This window comes from Zootoca vivipara, chromosome 16 (assembly GCF_965207765.1).
Source record: "Zootoca vivipara chromosome 16, rZooViv2.hap1.1, whole genome shotgun sequence".
Lineage (NCBI taxonomy): Eukaryota > Metazoa > Chordata > Lepidosauria > Squamata > Lacertidae > Zootoca > Zootoca vivipara.
Window position 1 is genome coordinate 26,303,829 of NC_142599.1, and position 23,614 is coordinate 26,327,442.

Here is a 23,614-nt window from a genome sequence, read left to right on the forward strand (position 1 = left end):
ACAGTGAAGAGGAGTGTTTTTAAGTGCTGTGCTTATCAGGTGGCAAGAGGAAGAGGAGTGTATCAAACTACATAAACTGCAGGAATACATTCACCTAACATGCAGCTTATGCATTATATCCATGGCAAAACTAGTATCCTCTTGGCAATGCTACATTTCCACTTAATACTGTATAGTACCTGGATAGAATTGAGGACTAAATGAGTATTAGTATATTTAACACTAAAAAAGGCTACATTTAAAAATGTGCTCTATAGTGAATCATTAAGAAATTCTCTATCCCAAAGAGAAAAAAGATAACTAAGAATATCCAAGTACATTATAAAATCTATACAGAATTTTTTTTTAACAAAGAGGTTTTAAAAATGTGCAAATGGCCTCCTATTCTTCAAAAACAGGCACCTGTGCACACTCTTTAAGTGACGTGATTCAGGTTAGAACTGAAGCTCAATTAGGAACAAACTCAACCTGACCAAGTTTCAACATTCAGATTTTGAGATATTTCTCTCTGGCTGAAGTATATTGAAAAATGGCGTTTGTGTGTCAGTAAAATAGGGGGTGGGTGTATCTATCTGCTTGGCAATATAGGTTATTCACTTGCCAAATCTCAACAACCTACAGCCAGATTAAACTTAAAAATCCAAAATCCAAACAGCATGTTGCATAACTGATAAGGTAAGAAAAATCTGAAAGCCAATTAGGAGAATTTGGTTGGACATTTTGGCCCCTTCAATTTTGTAACAAGCTCTAGGTCATGCCCCATTAGCACGTTGGTTGTGAAGTGAGAGTGTAGGGAAGGGAAGGGGAAACCGAACAGCTCTCTGGGGTTTCTCAACAGTTGGACGAGTGCATGTTCCCCAGCTGGCCAGCTGCCAACATCAGAATGTCTTTCTTCTCCTTGTGGAACCGCAGCTCTTTCCCAGCCAGCCGGGCTTCATCCAATTCCCGCTCTGTTGAGGCCAGCTCCCTTGAAAGAGCCCCTGGGATATTTTGCTCCCGATTGACCCAGTCCATTGCCATCTGGTTCCTTATATCATCATCGAGAGCACGGTGAGAGTAGTGAGCCAACACCTCCTAGCGGGAGGGAGAGAAAGAGATCAGCAGATGAGCACTTGACTGATGAAACTAGTGTCGCCCAAACACAAGGGCAGTGGAATGGAATGGGCAGGGACCAAGCACAGAGGAACCACTACGGCCAGCCCATCTGCCACTGAGATGATGGTGCATATTTTAAGTGGGACTTCAAAGAAGTCTGGGAAAACAGAAATTGATTGGCACAGATAGACATGGCTAAGATGCAGTAGTGAGGGCTGGAGCGACAAGAAAGCTTATGCAATCACTTCTTGTTGGTGTGCCTGCCTGGAAAGTAGATCTATCCAGAATTCACTAGTCCCATGAAGACCCAAGTGAGTATACTCAAATAAACTCTGTTGAATAGGAAAGCTTACCCAGCCTGTGCTGAAGGCAAGTGGCAACATATAAAAGCCTTCATTACAAAGACGTTCATGGGTTACACCTGGGTTCACCCTCCCATACTGCATTGGGAGAATCCACTGGCAGCCACATAAATCCCACACAGAAGACAGGATTGTCAGTCCAAAGGTTCAGGAATCCCATCTGCAGGCTCTGCTTACCTGTCGCGAACACTGTCTCTCTCGCATGGCTTTGAGGCTGCCATTCCAATGCAGCAGCTGGAAGACGGTCATCAGCTCCTGCCAAAGGAAAGCAGCCCAATTTTAAGCACTGTTTCAACACTAATGAAGCAAAGAGAAGGAAATTAAAGAGATGTCCACTGATGGATGAAATGCTTCTCAGAGGAAGTGTATCTAGATGTTCTGAAAGAGAAAAAGACACCTCCACCGCCTACTATGGCTCAACTCTAAGGCATCCCACAAGGCTTCATCTTGCTCCCACTCACCCACTCTTTAACACCTACATGAGAATGTTGAGTGAGGCATTGTCCACATGGGGATGACACCAAACTCTGTTTCTCTTTTTCATCAGACTCTGGAAGCACTGACCAGTGCCTGGGGTCTGTAATGTACTGGATAAAGGCCAACAAACAAGGTCAATTCAGAAAAATGGAGTTGTTGTTGACATCTGTGAAGGTGGTGCTTAAATCTAATTAGGCAGCACTCTGTCTAAAAAAGCAGATCACCATTTGTGAGTGCTCATAGAACCACACTTGTTATTGGAGTTGCTGGTTGCCTGCTTCTGTGGCATGGAGCTCTAGTACACCAACTGCTACCTGTTATAGACCAAGATAGCTAAGCCTCAGTTGACCATGTTCTGGTAGCCTTGTCCATTAGACTACTGCAAAGGCATTGCGCATGCAGCTGCCTTTGAAAATGGTGTGGAAACTCAAAATACAGCTGTGAGGCTGCTAACAGGGACCAGGCACTGGAAAGGTCTCTTGCTGGTGGGAAGAGACACACACACACAGGTTCCCAGTCCGTTCCAGGCCCTAGCCAAAGTGTTGGTATTTTCCTTTCAGTCCATTCACAGGGAGGAGTCAGAATAAAGGATTGCCCTCTCTAAAAGAACTTACGGTAAATGCATGAGATCATATTTGGAAGCGCTCCTCTAAGCTTCCATCATTACAGATGTGGTGGGTGGTAACTAAAGAAAAGGGCCTTCAGAGTTGTGGTGCTCCATTTGTGAAATGTTCTCTCTGGGGAGGCTGAAAGGGTGCCTGCCTGCCTGCCTGCCTGCCTGCCTGCCTCCATGGTGTCATTTTGGCAACAGGGAAATACGTTTCGCTTTTCCTAGGCCTTTAAAACTCTGAATTTTAAATCCATGTTCATCAGCTTTATGGTGCTTTTAGACTGTGGGTTGTTTGTGTTTTATTGTATGCCTTAATTATTTTATACAGTATTTTTGTATGATTACCACTGTAAACGACCCTGGGAAAGATTTTGACGGGTGGGGTATAAATACATAAAATTGGTGTCCCCCAACCTCTCTCCATTCTCTTAGGGTATAGCTTTCTCAATTTATAAAGCTTTAATAAACCTAAAATGTAGCAATCTTTTGTACACAAAAATGCTGTGGGAGATGGACATAGAAGCACAAATAGCAAATGAAAAGTGGACAGCTTTGTGGTCCAAGATATCGTTGAAATTGGTTTATGCAAAAATTGGAATCCTCATTAAAACTTCTGCATAGGTGGCACTATGTACCTGTGAGGCTATCACAAATATCTTAGGAAGTCAACCCTAATTGTTGGAGAGAGTGCACAGTCAAAGTTACGTATTTCCATATGTGGTGGCTTTGCGATATCATTAAAATATATTCAAAGAAGTAAGCTTGATATATAACAAAACCATTGAAATATATCATGCAATAGCACTACTTGGGCTTACTATCCCATCTGCCCAAGATGACCCTAATTATGACCACTTAACCTTTCTATTAACAGCTGTCCATACAGAGATAGCCAGATGTTGGGCTTAACTTCAATTCTTGTTACACCAGCGTATGGTCAACAGCATTGGTCAAGAAACTAACATGTCAGGTCAGAGCAGAAAAGGACACACACAATCCCTATTCCTTTTATAACATATGGCAAATGTTTACTGAATACATTAATTGTTAACACTGCAGTAGGAATCCACCCAACACTCATGGGGAAATGTGGCATGATCTTTTAGAATAATAAAAAGAAACTTTACAGACTTTTGTCATGCTATGTAATAATCATATTACACAAGTTGTTTGTTGTTTACTGTTGTAACAATTGTTTTCTCAAAATGTATCTTCTGTACCATGGAAAATAAATCAATTTAAAAAAAAAAGTGGTATCACCCAGAATTCTACCAAGTGAATTTACCCCTAATAAAAGAAAAGCCAAGAGCCTCCACAAATCTGTTGTAAGTTTGTGTCTTTGGGGTGGGGAGAGGGATTGAGTGCCAGCTTAACTGTTCCCCAACTGTTTTTCTCCAAAACAGTGTCATATGGCAGAGGGATCACAGCGCCATGGGTGAAAATCCCAGCTCTTACAAAGGCCTTTTGTATGTCCCAAGAGGCTAGCAAAAATGCAGCATGATAGAGTTCAAGACAATGCAGGCCTGTTGCCTAGAAGAACCATTCCAGCTGCCTTGGGAAGATACCCTGACACTTACATAGAAGGACTGTGAAGACCGTCAGGGATTCTCATGGTTTGGGTCTTCTGTGTGCATGTACCACTAAGAATCCTAGAGCTACAACACTGCATGAAGGCCAGCAGAGGCTCAGGCCAAAAACTATCCCATAAACCTCTCTCACATAGGCAGGCAGGTCCATAAATACAGCACTCTGAGTCACTCTGTATAAGCAGGGCCACTAATATAAACCTTGCTCTGCTAACCTCCTGCAATGTTATTATACTACAGAAGGAGACATCAGCACCAGGGAGGCTGATCTGCGGTCATAGGCTGAGGCACCTGCCTTCAAAAAGAAAAAGAAAAAAATAAATCTGGCTCCATTCCAGCCCCTAGCAGTGAAACCCTGGGGCCCAATTTTCCCTTGACAGAATGTCTCTCTATTGTCTATTCAGTGTGCTGCTGGCACAGAATGATCATCAGAGATTTCTTCCTACACAATAAGCAACATTCACATTCCATGAGAGCACTTTAAGGTTTAATTGCTTAAGCATCCTGCATGATACCTGACAGACACTAAGCTTTCAAGTCCCACTGCAGTATAAACTACGGTAGAGGCAGGATTCTCAAACTGTGGTCCATGAGCCACCAATGGCGCAGGAGCTTGATTCAGGTAGTCCGCAGCATGTCTGTGGATTCTGGTTGAAGAAGGGGGACGGGCACATCCATCACATTAAATATTAATATTAATTATTAATTTTATTGCTTCTTTTATTTCTTATACTGTATTTTATTTTATTACAATGTGAATTCTACAAAATTCAAACACCATCAACAAGAAATAAAAGAAGCAATAAAATGAAAATGAAAAACCATATAGCATCTAGCACAGTGCATTACAACTGCTACAACAGGCAGAAAAATAATTAAGTGTTCCATCACAACTCTTAGCAATTTTGAAGTGGTCCGGAGGGGGGAGGGGAGGGGGTGACAGAACTAGACAAATTTATTTCCTCCTAAAAGCAGAATAAATACAAAGCATGAATTCTTTAATTTGTTACAAGATTGAGGATTTAGAGTTGGTAAGAAATTCCAAAACTATCACTTCAGGCTACTGCCAGCTGAAACCAATCGATTACAAGCTTTAATCCAGGCATCCCCAAACTTTGGCCCTCCAGATGTTTTGGACTACAATTCCCATCTTCCCCAACCACTGGTCCTGTTAGCTAGGGATCATGGGAGTTGTAGGCCCAAACATCTGGAGGGCCAAAGTTTGGGGATGCCTGCTTTAATCCCTTAAGAACCTATTTTACCGTAAAGCTAATTGCAAAGGTCTTAAAATACTCATCTTCCTGAGTTGTAGCAAATTAAGCCCTCTGCTGCTCAGCAGTGTGTGTCTTTACTGGAAAAAAATACTGCATTACTAAACCACTTGGGTTCCCTTTCTACTTTGCATTTAATAAGCCTTTTTTTAAATTCAGCCTGACTGGTCCCATTATGCATAAAGCACACAAGGCTGGAATGAAGGGCTGGCCCAACACATTTTGCTTCCTGTGGCAAAGTACAAGGCGGAGCCACCTCTCATTCCATGTACATAGATTGATCAGGCTGGCAGCAAAATCTTACCTTAATACTGGTAATGAGAATGTGTCTTCCACGGCGCCCAAGGGCAACAGGCTAGGACAAGGTAGCCGACATGGCACACACTCCTCTTCTTTCCCAACGTGTTGCTGCTGTGCCCTCCCGCCTCACTTTGCCTAATGGTAGGGCCAGCCCCGGAGGAATGATTAATCATATTAAAAAGAGTACCTGGAACTCTAACATGGACTTTCCTTTGTTTGACTCCAACATGAAGCGGAAAGCACCAATGCCTGTGCTTGGATTATCTGCTTCTTCTCTATTGCCCTGCAGGAAAGACAAACATTCAAGGAGCTTAGGGCAGACAGACTTCTAAAGAGATATTTCCACAGCAATTGGATACAAGCAAGTGTGTGATGTTTAATAGACATCCTCCTTTCTCACACAGGGCAGCCTTGGTGAACTGCTCTGAGTAAAATGTATTTGTGGGGAAATCTGTATATAAATAAACAAACTATGACTAAACTGAGATTAAGAGAAACTGAAACACTGGCAAACCCCATCTCTTGTCGACTCCCGAAGAAGAGAGGGAAGGGTGAGTCCACAAGCCCAAGGCTTTGCTCAGGCTCATTCTAGCTCACACACATAGCACTAACCCATGGTTTAGCATTACATGTAAACATAGCCATTTTCTTATAGTTGCAGGACAGTTGAAGAAAGATACACAAGCTAGTTAAGAATGAATCTTATGTGTCAATTTGATGGTTCACAATAAGCTTCCTCACGCCACACAACAGGCATTCCAGTTACACTCACACAGAAATAACTAAACCAGAGTTCATCTAGTTTAATAGCCATTCACACTCCCAGTCCCTAGAACTGTGGCTCAGCAAGAGTATGGCTAGCAATTTAGCCAAACCCCCACACTTCACCATATTATGGTTCCCAAGATTATTTGGGTGAAGCCATGGCGCTTAAATACGTACACAACAAAAAGTTTAGAGTGTAGATATGCAATGAACTTCATTACATTTTGCTGTCTTATTAATTAAGCATTGAGTGCTTACACTAGGCATTTAGAGTGGAATTGTCACGCATTTTACAGGGCATCAGCCAAACATTGTCACCCTGTATTTTTTCCTGTGGTTTTCCATTCTCAGGCTGCAGAAAGTTAGGACTCCCCCCCACAACCCATAGAGCAGTAGAGATGTGCAATCTCTACAGGTGTGTAGATGTCTTCAGCACCACTCAGTCTGGTGTCATCTGCAAGAGCATAACCTCTACCCAGGTTATTTATAAAGATGTTAAACACCACTAGGCCTGGGACAGAACTCTGTGGCACTCTACTTCTATATGTAACAGAATGTATGCATAGAAAAAGCAAATGTGTAGAAAGTCAGTTCCAATTCTGCTTGTAATTTACAGCAGAAAAGCAATGGCTGGTTGGTAGTTGGAGCCACTCCTTCTGGAAGCAGGTAATTAATGCAGAAGATATCAAACACAAAAATATATGAACTTGATTTTCAGATAATCAAGAGTCTAGTGTAATGAAATCTATGATCTTACAATTGCATAGCACTTCAGGATCTTTATTCTATTTTTTTCCTCAACACTGAAAAGCTCAATATTATTCCCACTTTAGAGACAAAGGCTGAGGTGAGAGCAATTACGGTAGCTCAAGGCTGTCCCATAAACCCATGAAAGAGGCAGGATTTGAACCCAGATCAAACATTCCACCCCCACCATGGACCACAAAAAGAGAGTTTTAAGTTTTTAGGTTTTTTTTAAAAAAGTATTTCACAAGAATGTTGATCAGAGTTCAGAAAACTCTGATGTGCTTTTGCATGGCTCTGGAATTAGAACAGTTTGGTACTCCAGAGCGCCTCCACACAGGGTGTAGTGAAAGTGTCAAGGGCAAATTAACAAGAAAGCAACTGGGAGAAGCTCTGCATTCAATAGAGAAGAGAGCATGGGCTGGATGGGTGTTTAACAGTTTATTTTTATGACATTCCCGGAGTTGTTAGAAACCTTGCCAATAAGGGTTTCCAGATGCAAAGAATTTCCCTTCCCATGGAGTCGTGATGCTTCCCAGCAATTCTGTCTCCACCAATTAGCCGTACGGCTTTGAAAAGCACTCACATTGAAAGATGCCAGAGCCTCCGAAACACTCTTCTCAATGAACTCGTCTGTGATTCTCCGGGATGGATGCTCATTGAACACTGAATTCATCAGTGCGATTTTTGCTGCACTCCTCCTGGCTTCAGCTTTGGTAGGACAAAACTAGGGGGCGGGCGGAGACAGAAGAACAGGGCATGCTTAAGAACAGGAATCACGAAAGCCAAGATCAGTTAGATCCCACATACTATGAAGTATGTATTTCTACCCCAAATTACTAGGTTGCAGCTATGCATGCTGACATGGTACTCTCCAACATCCTGAAGTCATTAGGAACGGGCTCTTTAAACCCAGAAACTCCAGTCATCTACAATTCAAGAATTACACAGGCAGCTGAAGTCAGCACATATTATTTGGAGAAGGAAATACCACAGCTGGATCTGTCAACAAAATTAATTAGTTCAAACCAAGCTGTGAACACCCTATTCTAAACTCCCATTGCTGTTCTCCAAGTGGGTAGGCAGTTCAGAAAGAAGGATTGCTTTTTTGGGATACCTGTTTTAAGCCCACTACACAGAGCCTAGGTCCAGCCAAAAGTAACAGCCACCCTGGACTTCCAAGTGTTAAGTCTGTATCCTACTGGAATTGAGGTGGGAAGGACGATATATTGAAGTTTATGGCACAATGACACACCACAATGCTTCACACATGCGTCTAGGACAATCAAGAGACTTATGATTTACTACAGCAATTGGATGGACTTTAAGGGATAATCCACACAACAGTTTAATGCAGGCTTGAGGCTGCTTGTGTCTCAGTTTGTGAGTGTTTGTAGTATCCATCCACATAACATCCAGCTCTTCTAACTGCCAGTCCACACTTTCACTCAAACAGTCTACTAAGTGTAAAAATGGAATATAAAATTACAAGTTACCCAACCGTGTGGGTTTTTATGTGTATGGAGATGTTTTGCTGGGCGTTATCTATTGCCACACCCTCTACCTCCATTTGCACCTCGCCCGAGAACAAGCTAGCCATTTTGTTTCCAATAGCCCAAAGGAAAGGATGCAGCATGCCTATCCACCAGTTGTTGCTGAAGGAGCACGGGCAGTATTTTTCATCATTGTGGTGTGTGAAACAACACTATTTCAAATTTTTGCATGCTAAGGTCACATTTGCAGAACAGAAATCAAACATGCACACACCACAACGATGCTCCCATCAAGGACTGCCTGCTAGTATGAACAGGTAACACTGGTTTAGAAATTAGAGGCAAAAAACTTAATGGGAAAATTGGTTTTAAGCTATCCACTGTATGAGATAACACTCCCGTACAGACAGGCCACACATTTTGATGAAAGGAATGGCATCTATCAAGCAAAACCTCCTAGTTGAGGTGAGCTTAAGAAGAGACACCATTTTTGCCCAGTAAGTCACCATTAAATCCAGAACCATTTTGTTGGGGAAAATCAAGCCCTCCCAAACATAATTAGTACCACTGCAAGAGATGCATGCACATTTTGTGGTAACTGTTGTGCCTACCAGATTGTGCCCGTGATGAATCACACACACATACACAGACCACGGAGCAGCTCTCATATCCACAGGATATATTTGTACAATTCTCTAGCTGCCTGTACTAGATCAGGGCTAGTGCCATGGTTGTGATATGAAGGGAAATTTTCTGGCTTTGCTCCACTAAAGTCATCTGCACACAGCCTAAGGAACTTTAAGATCAGAGTTCCAGACCACCACAACAAAAAGTACAGTAATCAAAATATCTAGCTAACACATTCTAACCTGAAAACTGCCAAAACAGCTCCCCCCAGGCAATGTGACATAACAGACATAAGGAGGACTGTTAGATGGGACCATCTCATAAACCACCAGAGCACCATTTTTCAGATCAGCACCACGTGATTGCTTCATCTGCCAGAATTCCTGGAGAGCTTCCACAACGTTGACTGAAAATAGAGAAAGAGGCGTATATCATAACAGAGTATTTACACCGAAGGCAGCAAGAGGAATATAATCTACAATCATCATTTTCTGCTTATCATCCCCTCCCCCAAGAGAGATACAAAGACAGGTTCAACCATGACCAAGGGTCAGCAGCTAAATCTAAAGCTTGCCTAGACATTCAGCATCCTTGGGATATATCCAAAGCTAGAGGAGGGAAAGGAAAGCCTGTGGTGATAGTTACTGAGTAAATGTTATTCTAAGGCATGCAATACTATACCCAGGTTGACTTTAAAAATGCCTCAAAGGACTTGTTTTGAGGCAGAAAAAAGTTTAGAGCATGAAATTGCAACTCATTTCCCCCTAAAAATAGGCAGCCTGTTGACATTTAAAAACAAAGATACTACTGCATCATGCCTTTTGTGCTATTCTGATGCAACTGAAAATAGTTTGAGAGTGGGCAGGTTAAGAGCATCCATTAATAGTATGACTGACCTGCCCAGACACACCTAGCACAATTCATAATATTTTTCTGTGCTAGATTTTGAAAGAGACATACAAGAGAAAGTAAGCAGCTGATTCAAGAATCATATGTGGTATTTCTCAGCAAATTTAAGGATTTTGGGATAGCACATCATACAAGTATTTTTAAGATATACAAAAAAGAATTAAGACATACTGGACCATGGAAAAAATATCAGAAATCCACAGTAGGAGAATACCTTTATTAGGACCACCCACCTCTTTGGGTAGAGTTACAAAGCCACAAAAATAAAGGTCTTGTCAACAGAATAGTTTCACTTGGTGGTAAAACACTGAACAGGGTCTCCAATGAAAAGCTATGTAGGTGGGCAGAATCCAACCTTCAAGTGCCCTAGTCCTAAATCATTTAAGGCTTTAAAGGAAATGAGCAGCACTTTGAACTACACTTGGAAATAAACTGTAAGGCAAAGAATCTGGTACAACAACCATGTTCTAGATCTCTTTCTTAAAAAATGTTTTGGTCACAACTCTGCTACATTGTGCACCTGTTAAAATTTATGTACTGTACTCTTTTCAAAGGGCAGCTCCAAGAAGAGCACATTGCAATGATCCAACTTATTTTATATATTTTTTTATAAAATGCTATGACCTATCTTTCTTGATAAATTCAAGGTTGATTCATGTTACTAGGACATGTTTTATAGGTAATAGCTAAATCTGCCTCGCTCAGCAAAAGATGCAGCTGGTACACAGGACTCAGCTATATAAAACCATTTAAGTCCACAGCTACCATCTGGGTACCAAGGAGCAATACTAGGATCAAGAGCACAAGGACACAAAACCTGGCTTTTCAAGTAGAGTGCTATCAGCTCTAACAGAAGCTAGATGCCTAACCCCAAATCAGCTTTTCAGACAAATAGAGATACTTTTGCCTTATTTCAATTCAATCTCAGCTTGTTCATCATCCAGTCTTTCATCAAGCTCGTTCAGGACTTCTACTGCCTCCCCAGAATTTAATGTAACTGGTGCTTGTCAACAGCATATTGATGGTACTCAATCCCACATCTCCAGACAACGTCTCCAAGTACAGTAGCTGCATTTAGATGCTAAGCAAACAGGGGATGGAGGTAGAACACTGCAGATCCCACTGGCCAATGCCGATGAAGTTGAGTAGTCAAATTCCAATAGCATCTTTGAAGCTCTACCCTCCAGAAAGGACTGGAACAATTGCAAAACGGCGCCTTCCAACCCACCCTATCTAGGCAATCCAGATGGATACCATAATTTGTGGAAGTGCAAGGAGCAAGAGAAATTGATTAAGTGGGGTGCATCAAATATAGATTTTTCCCACCCCATCTTTCTTCTCCATGCAAATCTACAGCAAAGAAAAGAATTTTCATATTAATGTGAACTAGCTTGATTAGCTCTAGGAAGAAGAGATATACTGTAATAGATACATATGTTGCTAAAATAGTTTCAGCAAGATTCTGAGGAATGACTATTAATGGAGATTTTTTTAAATTTGGGGTTTCCTTTATACACATGTGCATGTACACTCACACACAAACAAGCACAGCAGTTACTAATGAAAGGAACTCACAGGAAACCATAGACAATCTGTGCAGTATGCTGTATGGGAAACCATTGAATGCCTGGAATTCAAATGTGGGCAAGCAAAATTTATTTTTACTAATGTCAAACATGCACTTTCATTCCGAAGAAGAAGAAGATTTCTTCTGTAGTAGTTTGTCAAGCTATCACAGAGCAACTGAACCCATAATACACAATTAAATATATTAGCAGTTTTACTTTAGTATGCCTTTTATTTGCTTGCTCAAAAAAAAATATCAATCAAAATAATTACCCTAAAGCAGATTCTACCCTGGGTGGCACATAAAATATGCACACACACCCAGGTCACTTACCAGAGCCCAACTGCTCTTTTCAAAGGGCAGCTTTACTCACGCATCAAAAACTGGGAGAGAAAATTTCAGGGCTGGGTCAATTTAACTGTTAAAAGCAGCCCGTCAGCTGAACTAAGTAGCTCTGTGTTAAATAAACATTCTAGATATATGTTATGATGCTCGACATCAACAGTTGGTGTAAGTCACCCATGGACAGAAGGATGTATATTGCACTGTAATGCCCCCACTCCCATGCATGCAGTGTGAAAGTATACCTCTAGAGTATATGGGTGGGTATTCAGTGCTAGTCCTACTCAGAGTACAGTGGTACCTCGGGTTACAAACGCTTCAGGTTACAAACTCCGCTAACCCAAAAATAGTAGCTCAGGTTAAGAACTTTGCTTCAGGGATGAGAACAGAAATTGTGCTCCGGCGGCAGCAGGTGGCCCCATTAGCTAAAGTGGTGCTTCAGGTTAAGAACAGTTTCAGGTTAAGAACGGACCTCCGGAACGAATTAAGTTCTTAACCAGAGGTACCACTGTATACCAACTGAAGTCAATAGATATGACTAACTTAGGTTGATTAATTGCAATGGGTCTACCCAGTAGGACTTGGCTGAATACACACCAAATGAAACAATAGCATTCTAGCTCAGTGTGGAAATGGCTATGGCCAAACAGAGTGAAAAGTCTTTAGTAATACTGCTCACTATGCTTCTAAGAATTGTCTGCAAGTGTTTGTTCTCTCAGAATTGGCCATTAGCTTGCACTCTTGTCCCAGTAACCCCATACTTTATTTATCTAGAATCTTCATGACACAATATCAATTCATCATGTGTCAAGAAAGCAACCAACCGGTTTGTGTCTGTTTGTGATGTTTGAAAGCAGCGAAAATGGTATTTTGTAGCCAGAGCATGGGTGTTCTATTCTCAGCCCAGACAAGATCCCGTTACACACTGTCCCCTTTGTACTGCAAAGTGTTATGTTTGTGAAAGCATGAGGCCAGACAGTGGATAATTATGCTAAGCAGCCGCACTCCTTGACTAAAATTAGTACTTCCCCAGAAGATGGAAACCAGCACCAGCAGCCCAAGCACGAATAGTATGAATATTTTGGTTAGAAAAGATACAACAAAATAGTTTCATATTTAAGGTTGCAAAAATGCATGAGCTTAGAAGCAAAGTCCTGTTTTGCATTTTAATATAATATTTAGAAACAGCAGTGTTACTGTTTTAAAGTTATTGTTTAAAAGTGAATATGATCTGAGAGAGCGAGGGAGTTTGTGGTAATACTGCACAACACAGATTATTTACCGAAGAGGTATTTTTCAAGCTGTCAAAATATATTAATCCACTATGAAGATGGAATTCATTCTGTACCATCTAAGGGTCAATGCTTTCTTGGTCACCAGCATTCTTAAGAACCCCATTATTGTGACATCTTAAAAGAAGACAAAAACTGTGTATAGGCATAGCGCTTCTCCTAGACCACTCTACTAACTTGTATTTTAAATAAAAGCAGCCTAGAGGTTCTGATTTTAAAAGGAAGATGGAAAAGCCCAAGGAAAAATAAAATAATTATTTTGGCTAGAAACATTTAAAAAAGCAAGCAATGATGTCTAAGATGTCCAGGTTTCCATGAAGAGTTGGCTGAGCCTTTCCTCAAAGTATGCAAACACCACATAGGAGATAAAAAAGCTTAACGAAGAACAGCTTTCCAGAGGCTGCTTACTGGCTCCAACAAGACTATGGAAAAGCAATGCTGTCCAAAGCACTGTGGAAATGAAGCTGGCTTATGTTAGAACGGAAGTGTGCTTAAAGATTATAACATGAGCCACTGTCCACACTAGTTTTTACAGTTGGTTTTACACAGTTGTCTTTGGTCCTCGGGAGAAAGTTGTTGTTACTTCAGTTCTACCTCAGGCTTGCAGCACATATAAACAGTATGAACTGCTGCTCTAGGATGTCTTCCCAACTTCTACAAGCAAATTTATACAAGACTATGCTTATGTATACACAGGTAATCTGAAGACTGTGTATGTAGTCCTTCAGAATATAGGGAAATGATTGAAGAGAGAACAATTGCTTGTGATCTGAAGGAAAAGCTAGAGGCAATATGCTAAGTAAAGCTACACGGATCTCCTAGTATCAGACCTTTCAATGCCAGGGTTCACAAATATTTGTGTTTAACAGAACACTATTCTCAATCAGCACCCATGTACCGTATTGATACTAGCTGGTTTTTTTTATAAGACTGGAATTTACTGAGCAGCAAAAAAGGGTGATTGTTCAAAAACCCCTTTCATTGCATGAAGTACTGAAAGAAATTATCTTTCAAAGACCTCAACAAGTACGAAAAGCAGCAGTTCATTTTTACATTTCCTACCCGAGAATGAAGACGTTTACAGTCAGAGAACCACTGGCTGTTATTTATATCCACTGTTTATGGCCTTGGATCACATACTGTACTCTAGTCCCTACCTTGTGTATGACAGCACATCTGACTTGCATATTAAATAGGAAAGAGTAAATGATTCCACATGGCCTCAAAGCCTTTGAGAGCCAGGAAAGCAGTGTTGTGTTTAAGTCACAGATTGCCTGCCAAGCATTTGCTGCTTAGAACCTGCAAGGCAGTGTCTACTGGGCCAGCTGCTGCTGTAGGCCAACATCTGACACCCCAAGTGGCCACAAAGTCCCCCCATTTGGAGAAGACGACAACATTTTCCCACATAAATGTTTGCAAAAACTCATTTTAACTGCTCCTTTCCTGCATTTCATAAGCCAACCAAACAAGTCTTGAAGATGGCCCATTTTGAGGCTACCCTGGAGCACGTTCACAATTAGGGCCCTCTGTACTATCCCAGAACAAAAAAATTGTAGCAGGCTAGAAAAAATTTCACAGAACAGAGAAGAACTACCTCGGACCCATTTCATCCAAAAACAAGGACAAAACATTGCTTAAAAAATACAGCCATTCTGGGGGGGAAAAAGGGATAGGAAGAGGGAGCAGGATTCACCATGATTGATGGGAAGTTTTCTCAGGTCTGGGGGAGACCCCTTCATTCAACACTATCTGAAAACTAACATTCTAGACATCTACCCTATGGTTGGACCTAACATAAGCCACATAACACAGCCTACATGAGAAACAATGGTTGCTTCAGATGTGTAGGATTTTAAATAGCTTACCGGTATTTTTACTTCAAATATAGAAGCCAAAAATGCTAACTTCCATACTTAAAATAAATCAATGAACAAATAAAATTCTCAGCGGGGAAGCAAGCAATCAAGGGCTGGCGATGGGAAGAAGAGTGCCTTTCTATCCAGAACTGCAGGTGCACAACACCTGTACCAACACCCTCAAATTACTTTCTTCCCTCTCCAAGAGCCCCAGACTCAAGAATCCACACCACTGGGGCTCCCCAGTTCACCAGAACACAGCACTCCCTTTCTGAAATCCACAGGACAATTTTCCTCCAGAAATAGACACAGTAGTCAGTTGCTTGTCATCAAAGAAACTCAGCTCACCTTTTAAATGTAAACAGCTGACTTGTAAAAAGTCAAGTCAATTTTTTGCTCAGAGGCATTTTGATTTCGTTTCTTACATTTCTATCTCACTTTTCCTCTAAGAAGCTCTAGGTATTCTGCAAGTCTTCTCCCTTGTTCTGCTTTACTTATTTTTTTGTTTCAGAAAATTTATACACTGCTTGATTGATTTAAAAAGAAAGCAATAACCTGCAAAGCCATTTACAGAAAAACGCACCAAATTATCAGTTATTTAAAACGCTAAAAAACTAAAATAAACAATAAGCTAAAAACTGATAAAAACACACATCAACCTTCCTACATATCTAAATAGGCTTAGCTAAACTTTTTATGCTGTGAATCGCCCCAAGATCTACGGATGAAGGGCAGTATACTGTATAAATTTAATCTATAATAATAATAATAATAATAATAATAATAATAAAAATGAATGACTATAATTGTTTTTAATGATAATAATGATAATTTTTATTTATACCCAGTCTGTCTGACTGGGTTTCCCCAGCCACTCTGGGCAGCTCCCAACAGAGCACTTTATTAAAAACACAATAAAACCTCATAAGTTTAAAAACTTCCCTAAAGGGCTGCCTTCATATGTCTTCTAAAAGTCAGATATTTGTCAGACAGCAGGCACCAAAATGTGTGCAATGAAGTTGTTTGCCTGATGTCACAAGAGCACTGCAAGGCAGACTGCGGTTAAGAGAAGGCAACTGAATTATGCACATGCTTCAGCCCTCACGTCTAAAAAGTTGTCCATCAGAAGAGACAGGACCACTCCACATGCTTTTTTAAACAGCTGGTTAATGGGAAGGCGGGACCATTTCCCCTCAGGGATACATTCGACCTCGTTCCTTACATTTTTCACCCCACTTTTCCTCCTAGAAACTCTGGGCCTTCTGTAAGGCTCCTCCCCGGCCGCCTTTATCCTTACAACACTGCCAGGTAGGCTAGGCGAAGCTTATGACACGGTAACTGGTCCCGCTATGCAAGCCTGGATGGGAGAGGCAGGCACTCTGCACACGCCCAGAGGCGAAAATCAGATAACGGTGGCCGAGGCAGCCCTTCATCCTCACCGCGGCCGTAGCCTTGCGTGTGCTTGGCGAAGCTCCTGACGACGGCCTCGACGGCCTCCCTCAGCACGGCTGGCGGACCCGTCGCCGCGGCTCCCGGGGGGCTGGATCCGAGTGTCACGCCCGGCAAGAGCGACGGCGGGAGAGGCGGCAGCGGGGGTGGCGGCGGCGGGGGAGGCCCCAGGGTAAGCGACAGCCCGAGCGGCGGCGGGGGCGGCGGCAGCGGCGGCGGGGGAGTCGAGGTGGCCGCCAGGGACGCTCCCGCCGTCACGCCAGGCCGCAGGGAGCGCAGCGTGCCCCCAATGCCCGGCTGCAGCCGCTGCACGCGCAGCGACTCCATCATCATGGCGAGCGCGGAGGCGTCGGCGGCCCGTCGAGCGACTGAGGGGCGAAAGAAACGCTCGGCCCCCGTCCCCTCATGCCAAAGTGTCCGTCACCGGAGCGGGGGAGGTGCCCGAGCTAAGGGCTCAGCCAATGGGAGCGCCCTCCACGAGCTAGGAGGCGGGGCTTCGGCTTCGTCGCGGTCGCGAGCACCTCAGGAGCGGAGGCGGAGGATGGAGCAGGAGGGGCCGACGAATGACAGCTAGGCCGGAGCGGGGGAGGTGCCTGAGCTGAGCACTCAGCCAATAGAAATGCAAGGTTCCCAAGCTAGGAGGCGGGGGTATTCGGAGGGGCTTCCTCCAATCGCCGTCGTGAACACCTTCAGGGGGGAGTAGCCGGGAGGTCGACGAATGGCTGCCCAGCTTGGGTCGGTAAAGAGAAGGCCGACCCAACCGCTTAGGATCAGCCAATGATAACCGTGCGAACCATGGAAAGCGTCGGGATTTTCCCCAATCGCCTTTAAGAGGGCGGAGGAGCGATTCAGAGCGAGCCAGTAAAAAGATAAAACCAAAATCCCGGCAGCGACAACAAAGCCTTTGACCCTTATCCGTGTTTAAATTTGTCCCTCGGGCGCTGCCGTACTGCCCCCCCCCCAGAAGTTACCGCGATTTCATTTGCCCGCGGCCGAGGGGACGTGCCGTGGGAGTGGGGCGGTGTGGCCCTGCGAGGCCGAGGAAAGAGCTGCCGAGGGCTGCCAGCGAGCCTGGAGGAGGCGAGGGAAGGAGGGGGCCCGCCGGTGCTGCATTCGCCGAGGAGAGGCTGCTGCTGCTGCAATGGATTCCTGGGTGCGATTCAGCGCCCAGAGCCAAGCCAAGGAGCGGGTCTTCAGGTGTGGCGGAGGGCGAGGCAGGGACCGCGAAGGGTATCAAGAGCCAACCCGCTCCCGGTGCCATCTCTTGGGGCGCCTTTCGTTTTGGGGAAGGGGAGCGGGGGATTCGTGTAATGATCGTGGTTCATTGTGATCCACATTATTAATACTGTGTTGTCACTAGGTCACTGTTGTTACTGTATTCTTAAATATTTTACATTTCTTTAGTCATTGTTATTTTGTTGTTGTTTCTATTGGTTTATCATTTATCATTATTTGTTCTTTAAGCACCCTCCTTTCATCCCAAGGTGGGCCAGGTTGTAGGGTAGTGATTAGAAGTGTTGGACGAGGACCCAGGAAAGATCAGAGTTCAACCCACACACACAGACACACACACACACCACCTCAGCCACGACTTTTGGCCAGTCTCTCTCTCTCTCTCTCTCTGCCTAACTGCCTAACTGCCTCACAAGGTTGCTGTGAGGGTAACATGGAGCGGGAGAAGAACTTTGTGTGCCCCCTTGAAAACTCCTTGGAGAAAAAGATGAGATGTAAATGCAGCAGCCAATAAGATAAAAAAAAAAGTAAGCAAACTAAAACTCAATATTAAAAACAATTTAAGACAACTCACAATCCTAAAACAATAAAGTGTGCCTTAAAACTATGCAACCTCTCAAATATCAAAAGCCAGATTTTTTTGGGGGGGGGGTGAGTTTGTGACTTCTTAGTAGAGCCATCAACTTGTGGTACCAGGTGAAAAGAGAGAGAGAGAGAGAAGACTTTTTGTTTTTACCGGTATGTCTTTGTCACATTTATATCCTACCTTTTTTTTTTCTCAAAGGAATTTAAGTTGGCGCAACACCCTCCTCTTCCTCAGCTAATCTTCAATTAATCCCCACACCAAGCCTGGAAAGTAGGTTTGGCTGAGAGGCAGTGACTGGCCCAAGATCACCCAGAGTGAGGATTTGAACCCTCGTCTCCCCCAAGTCCTAATCCGATACTCAAACCACTACAGCATGCTGGCTTCTTATTATTTCCATTTTAAAAAATGAAAATAAAATATGTTTGCATTTTCAATTTTACATACAATAAGCAAAAGAAAAATAAACATAATAAAAACATAAAATCCTCTTGACTTCCCTCTCCTCCCCCTTTGTAGATCCTCATATCATGATTTTTTTCCCCTCTGCATCCCTTCCATAACACTCTTTTATAAATCCTTTGCCAACCCATAGTTCAAATTTTTGCTACAAGTTTTCTGTTAAACATACCAATGAATGTAATTGTTTACAATATTTTTTCCAAAAAAGTTATAAACTTTCCCCCTTCTTTATTAAAATCTGCCTCTTCCTAGTTTCTAATTCTTCCTGTAAGTTTTGCCATTTCAGCATAGTTCATCAATTTTAGCTGCCACTCTTCCTTGGCCGGAATTGTGGCTTCTTTCCATCTCTGGGCTAGAAGAATCCAGGCTGCTGCTTCCAAGTACCGTGTTTCTCCCAAAATAAGACGTGCCTATAAAATAAGCCATGGCACGATTTTCTTGAAGCAACAAAATATAAGACATACCCCAAAAATAAGCCGTACTGGGGTAGTGGTGGGAGCAGGCCTGGATGGTGCTTCTGTGACGAAGAGTAAAAGGAAGATGCCTGTCCTTGCCGGAACCGCCACGTGGAGCTCAGACCGAGCGGGAGCCGGCGAAAGTCGCAGCGGTATCCGGCAAGGGCAGAGGCGCGCGCTGCGCCGCGCCCTGGCCCCGCGGTAGCCGGCAAGGGCAGAGGCGCGCGCTGCGCCGAGCTCCGACCCAGCGGGAGCCGGCAAGGGCAGAGGCGCGCGCTGCGCCGAGCCCCAGCCCCGCGGGAACCGGCAAGGGCAGAGGCGCGCGCTGCGCCGAGCCCCGGCCCCGCGGGAGCCGGCAAGGGCAGAGGCGCGCGCTGCGCCGAGCCCCGGCCCCGCGGGAGCCGGCAAGGGCAGAGGCGCGCGCTGCGCCGAGCTCCGACCCCGCGGGAGCCGGCAAGGGCAGAGGCGCGCGCTGCGCCGACTCCCGGCCCTGCGGGAACCGGCAAGGGCAGAGGCGCGCGCTGAGAAGATCAAGGACTCAGCAAGAGCTGCAGTTGCAAAACTCTGACTGTGAAAACTCTGTAAGGATACCAGCCCAGTTGTTGTACCATACTTAATATTAAAAAAAATAAGACATCCCCTGAAAATAAGCTGTGGTGTGTTTTTTTGGAGGAAAAATAAATATAAGACGTGTCTTATTTTAGGAGAAACACGGGTAGCTGCTTCAGTTTACCTTTGCATGCACACACCTTCCTGTGCAATTTCCTCATTTCAGTACCATTGCTTGGGGCACGTGGTTCAGTCTCTTGTTTTCCTTGTTATTAACAGCTGTAGGTCAGAAAATCTTCCCAAATTGTGTGACAGTAGGTCTTAATTTGTCATCTGGCTACTTTTTGACTATATGCCTTTTGTTGTTGTTTAGTCGTTTAGTCGTGTCCGACTCTTCGTGACCCCATGGATCATAGCACGCCAGGCACTCCTGTCTTGCACTGCCTCCCGCAGTTTGGTCAAACTCATGTTCGTAGCTTCGAGAACACTGTCCAACCATCTTGTCCTCTGTCGTCCCCTTCTCCTAGTGCCCTCAATCTTTCCCAACATCAGGGTCTTTTCCAAGGATTCTTCTCTTCTCATGAGGTGGCCAAAGTATTGGAGCCTCAGCTTCACGATCTGTCCTTCCAGGGAGCACTCAGGGCTGATTTCCTTAAGAATGGATAGGTTTGATCTTCTTGCAGTCCATGGGACTCTCAAGAGTCTCCTCCAGCACCATAATTCAAAAGCATCAATTCTTCGGCGATCAGCCTTCTTTATGGTCCAGCTCTCACTTCCATACATCACTACTGGGAAAACCATAGCTTTAACTATACGGACCTTTGTCGGCAAAGTGATGTCTCTGCTTTTTAAGATGCTGTCTAGGTTTGTCATTGCTTTTCTCCCAAGAAGCAGGCGTCTTTTAATTTCGTGACTGCTGTCACCATCTGCAGTGATCAAGGAGGCCAAGAAAGTAAAATCTCTCACTGCCTCCATTTCTTCCCCTTCTATTTGCCAGGAGGTGATGGGACCAGTGGCCATGATCTTGGTTTTTTTGATGTTGAGCTTCAGACCATATTTTGCGCTCTCCTCTTTCACCCTCATTAAAAGGTTCTTTAATTCCTCCTCGCTTTCTGCCATCAAGGTTGTGTCATCTGCATATCTGAGGTTGTTGATATTTCTTCCGGCAATCTTAATTCCGGCTTGGGATTCATCTAGTCCAGCCTTTCGCATGATGAATTCTGCATATAAGTTAAATAAGCAGGGAGACAATATACAACCTTGTCGTACTCCTTTCCCAATTTTGAACCAATCAGTTGTTCCATATCCAGTTCTAACTGTAGCTTCTTGTCCCACATAGAGATTTCTCAGGAGACAGATGAGGTGATCAGGCACACCCATTTCTTTAAGAACTTGCCATAGTTTGCTGTGGTCGACACAGTCAAAGGCTTTTGCATAGTCAATGAAGCAGAAGTAGACGTTTTTCTGGAACTCTCTAGCTTTCTCCATAATCCAGCGCATGTTTGCTATTTGGTCTCTGGTTCCTCTGCCCTTTCGAAATCCAGCTTGCACTTCTGGGAGTTCTCGGTCCACATACTGCCTAAGCCTGCCTTGTAGAATTTTAAGCATAACCTTGCTAGCGTGTGAAATGAGCGCAATTGTGCGGTAGTTGGAGCATTCTTTGGCACTGCCCTTCTTTGGAATTGGGATGTAGACTGATCTTCTCCAATCCTCTGGCCATTGCTGAGTTTTCCAAACTTGCTGGCATATTGGGTGTAGCACCTTAACAGCATCATCTTTTAAAATTTTAAATAGTTCAGCTGGAATATCATCACTTCCACTGGCCTTGTTATTAGCAATGCTTTCTAAGGCCCATTTGACTTCACTCTCCAAGATGTCTGGCTCAAGGTCAGCAACCACACTACCTGGGGTGTATGAGACCTCCATATCTTTCTGGTATAATTCCTCTGTGTATTCTTGCCACCTCTTCTTGATGTCTTCTGCTTCTGTTAGGTCCTTACCACTTTTGTCCTTGATTATGGTAATCTTTGTACGAAATGTTCCTTTCATATCTCCAATTTTCTTGAACAGATCTCTGGTTTTCCCCATTCTATTGTTTTCCTCTATTTCTTTGCATTGCTCATTTAAGAAGACCCTCTTGTCTCTCCTTGCTGTTTTTTGGAAATCTGCATTCAGTTTCCTGTATCTTTCCCTATCTCCCTTGCATTTTGCTTGCCTCCTCTCCTCCGCTATTTGTAAGGCCTCGTTGGATAGCCATTTTGCTTTCTTGCATTTCCTTTTCCTTGGGATGGTTTTCGTTGCTGCCTCCTGTATAATGTTACGAGCCTCCATCCATAGTTCTTCAGGCACTCTGTCCACCAAATCTAAATCCTTAAACCTTAAATCCTTACCACTTTTGTCCTTGATTATGGTAATCTTTGTACGAAATGTTCCTTTCATATCTCCAATTTTCTTGAACAGATCTCTGGTTTTCCCCATTCTATTGTTTTCCTCTATTTCTTTGCATTGCTCATTTAAGAAGACCCTCTTGTCTCTCCTTGCTGTTTTTTGGAAATCTGCATTCAGTTTCCTGTATCTTTCCCTATCTCCCTTGCATTTTGCTTGCCTCCTCTCCTCCGCTATTTGTAAGGCCTCGTTGGATAGCCATTTTGCTTTCTTGCATTTCCTTTTCCTTGGGATGGTTTTCGTTGCTGCCTCCTGTATAATGTTACGAGCCTCCATCCATAGTTCTTCAGGCACTCTGTCCACCAAATCTAAATCCTTAAACCTGTTCCTCACTTCCACTGTGTATTCATAAGGGATTTGATTCAGATTGTATCTTACTGGCCCAGTGGTTTTTCCTACTTTCTTCAGTTTAAGCTGGAATTTTGCTATAAGAAGCTGATGATCTGAGTTACAGTCAGCTCCAGGTCTTGTTTTTGCTGACTGTATAGAGCTTCTCCATCTTTGGCTGCAGAGAATATAATCAATCTGATTTCGATGCTGCCCATTTGGTGATATCCATGTGTAGAGTCGTCTCTTGTGTTGTTGGAAGAGAGTGTTTGTGATGACCAGCTTGTTCTCTTGACAGAACTCTATTAGCCTTTGCCCTGCTTCATTTTGAACTCCAAGGCCAAACTTGCCAGTTGTTCCTTTTATCTCTTGATTCCCTACTTTAGCATTCCAATCCCCTGTAATGAGAAGAACATCCTTCTTTGGTGTCATTTCTAGAAGTTGTTGTAGGTCTTCATAGAATTGGTCAATTTCACTTTCTTCAGCACCGGTAGTTGGTGCATAAACTTGGATTACTGTGATGTTAAAAGGTCTGCCTTGGATTCGTATCGAGATCATTCTGTCATTTTTGAGATTGCATCCCATTACAGCTTTTGCCACTCTTTTGTTGACTATGAGGGCCACTCCATTTCTGCTACAGGATTCTTGCCCACAGTAGTAGATATGATAGTCACCCGAACTGAATTCGCCCATTCCCTTCCATTTTAGTTCACTGATGCCCAGGATGTCGATATTTATTCTTGTCATCTCATTTTTGACCACATCCAGCTTACCTCCACTCATGGTTCTTACATTCCAGGTTCCTATGCAATATT

General features: G+C 43.5%; 2 protein-coding genes across 2 annotated transcripts in view; one reads left to right on the forward strand and one right to left on the reverse strand.

Moving 5' to 3' along the window:
* LIX1L (limb and CNS expressed 1 like) lies at positions 1 to 17,183 on the reverse strand. The gene is made up of 6 exons (XM_035097933.3): positions 16,736 to 17,183; positions 9,573 to 9,736; positions 7,797 to 7,937; positions 5,889 to 5,984; positions 1,635 to 1,712; positions 1 to 1,074 (listed from the first exon to the last, which is right to left on the reverse strand). The coding sequence occupies exons 1-6, from the start codon at positions 17,076 to 17,078 to the stop codon at positions 832 to 834; spliced, it is 1,065 nt and encodes a 354-aa protein (XP_034953824.3). The 5' UTR covers positions 17,079 to 17,183; the 3' UTR covers positions 1 to 831.
* PEX11B (peroxisomal biogenesis factor 11 beta) overlaps positions 17,167 to 23,614 on the forward strand; it is a 15,029-nt gene continuing 8,581 nt past the window's right edge. The window contains exon 1 of the mRNA XM_035097934.3: positions 17,167 to 17,942. Within this exon, the coding sequence (XP_034953825.2) occupies positions 17,887 to 17,942 (56 nt within the window). The 5' untranslated portion in view covers positions 17,167 to 17,886. The remainder of the gene's footprint in view (positions 17,943 to 23,614) is intronic.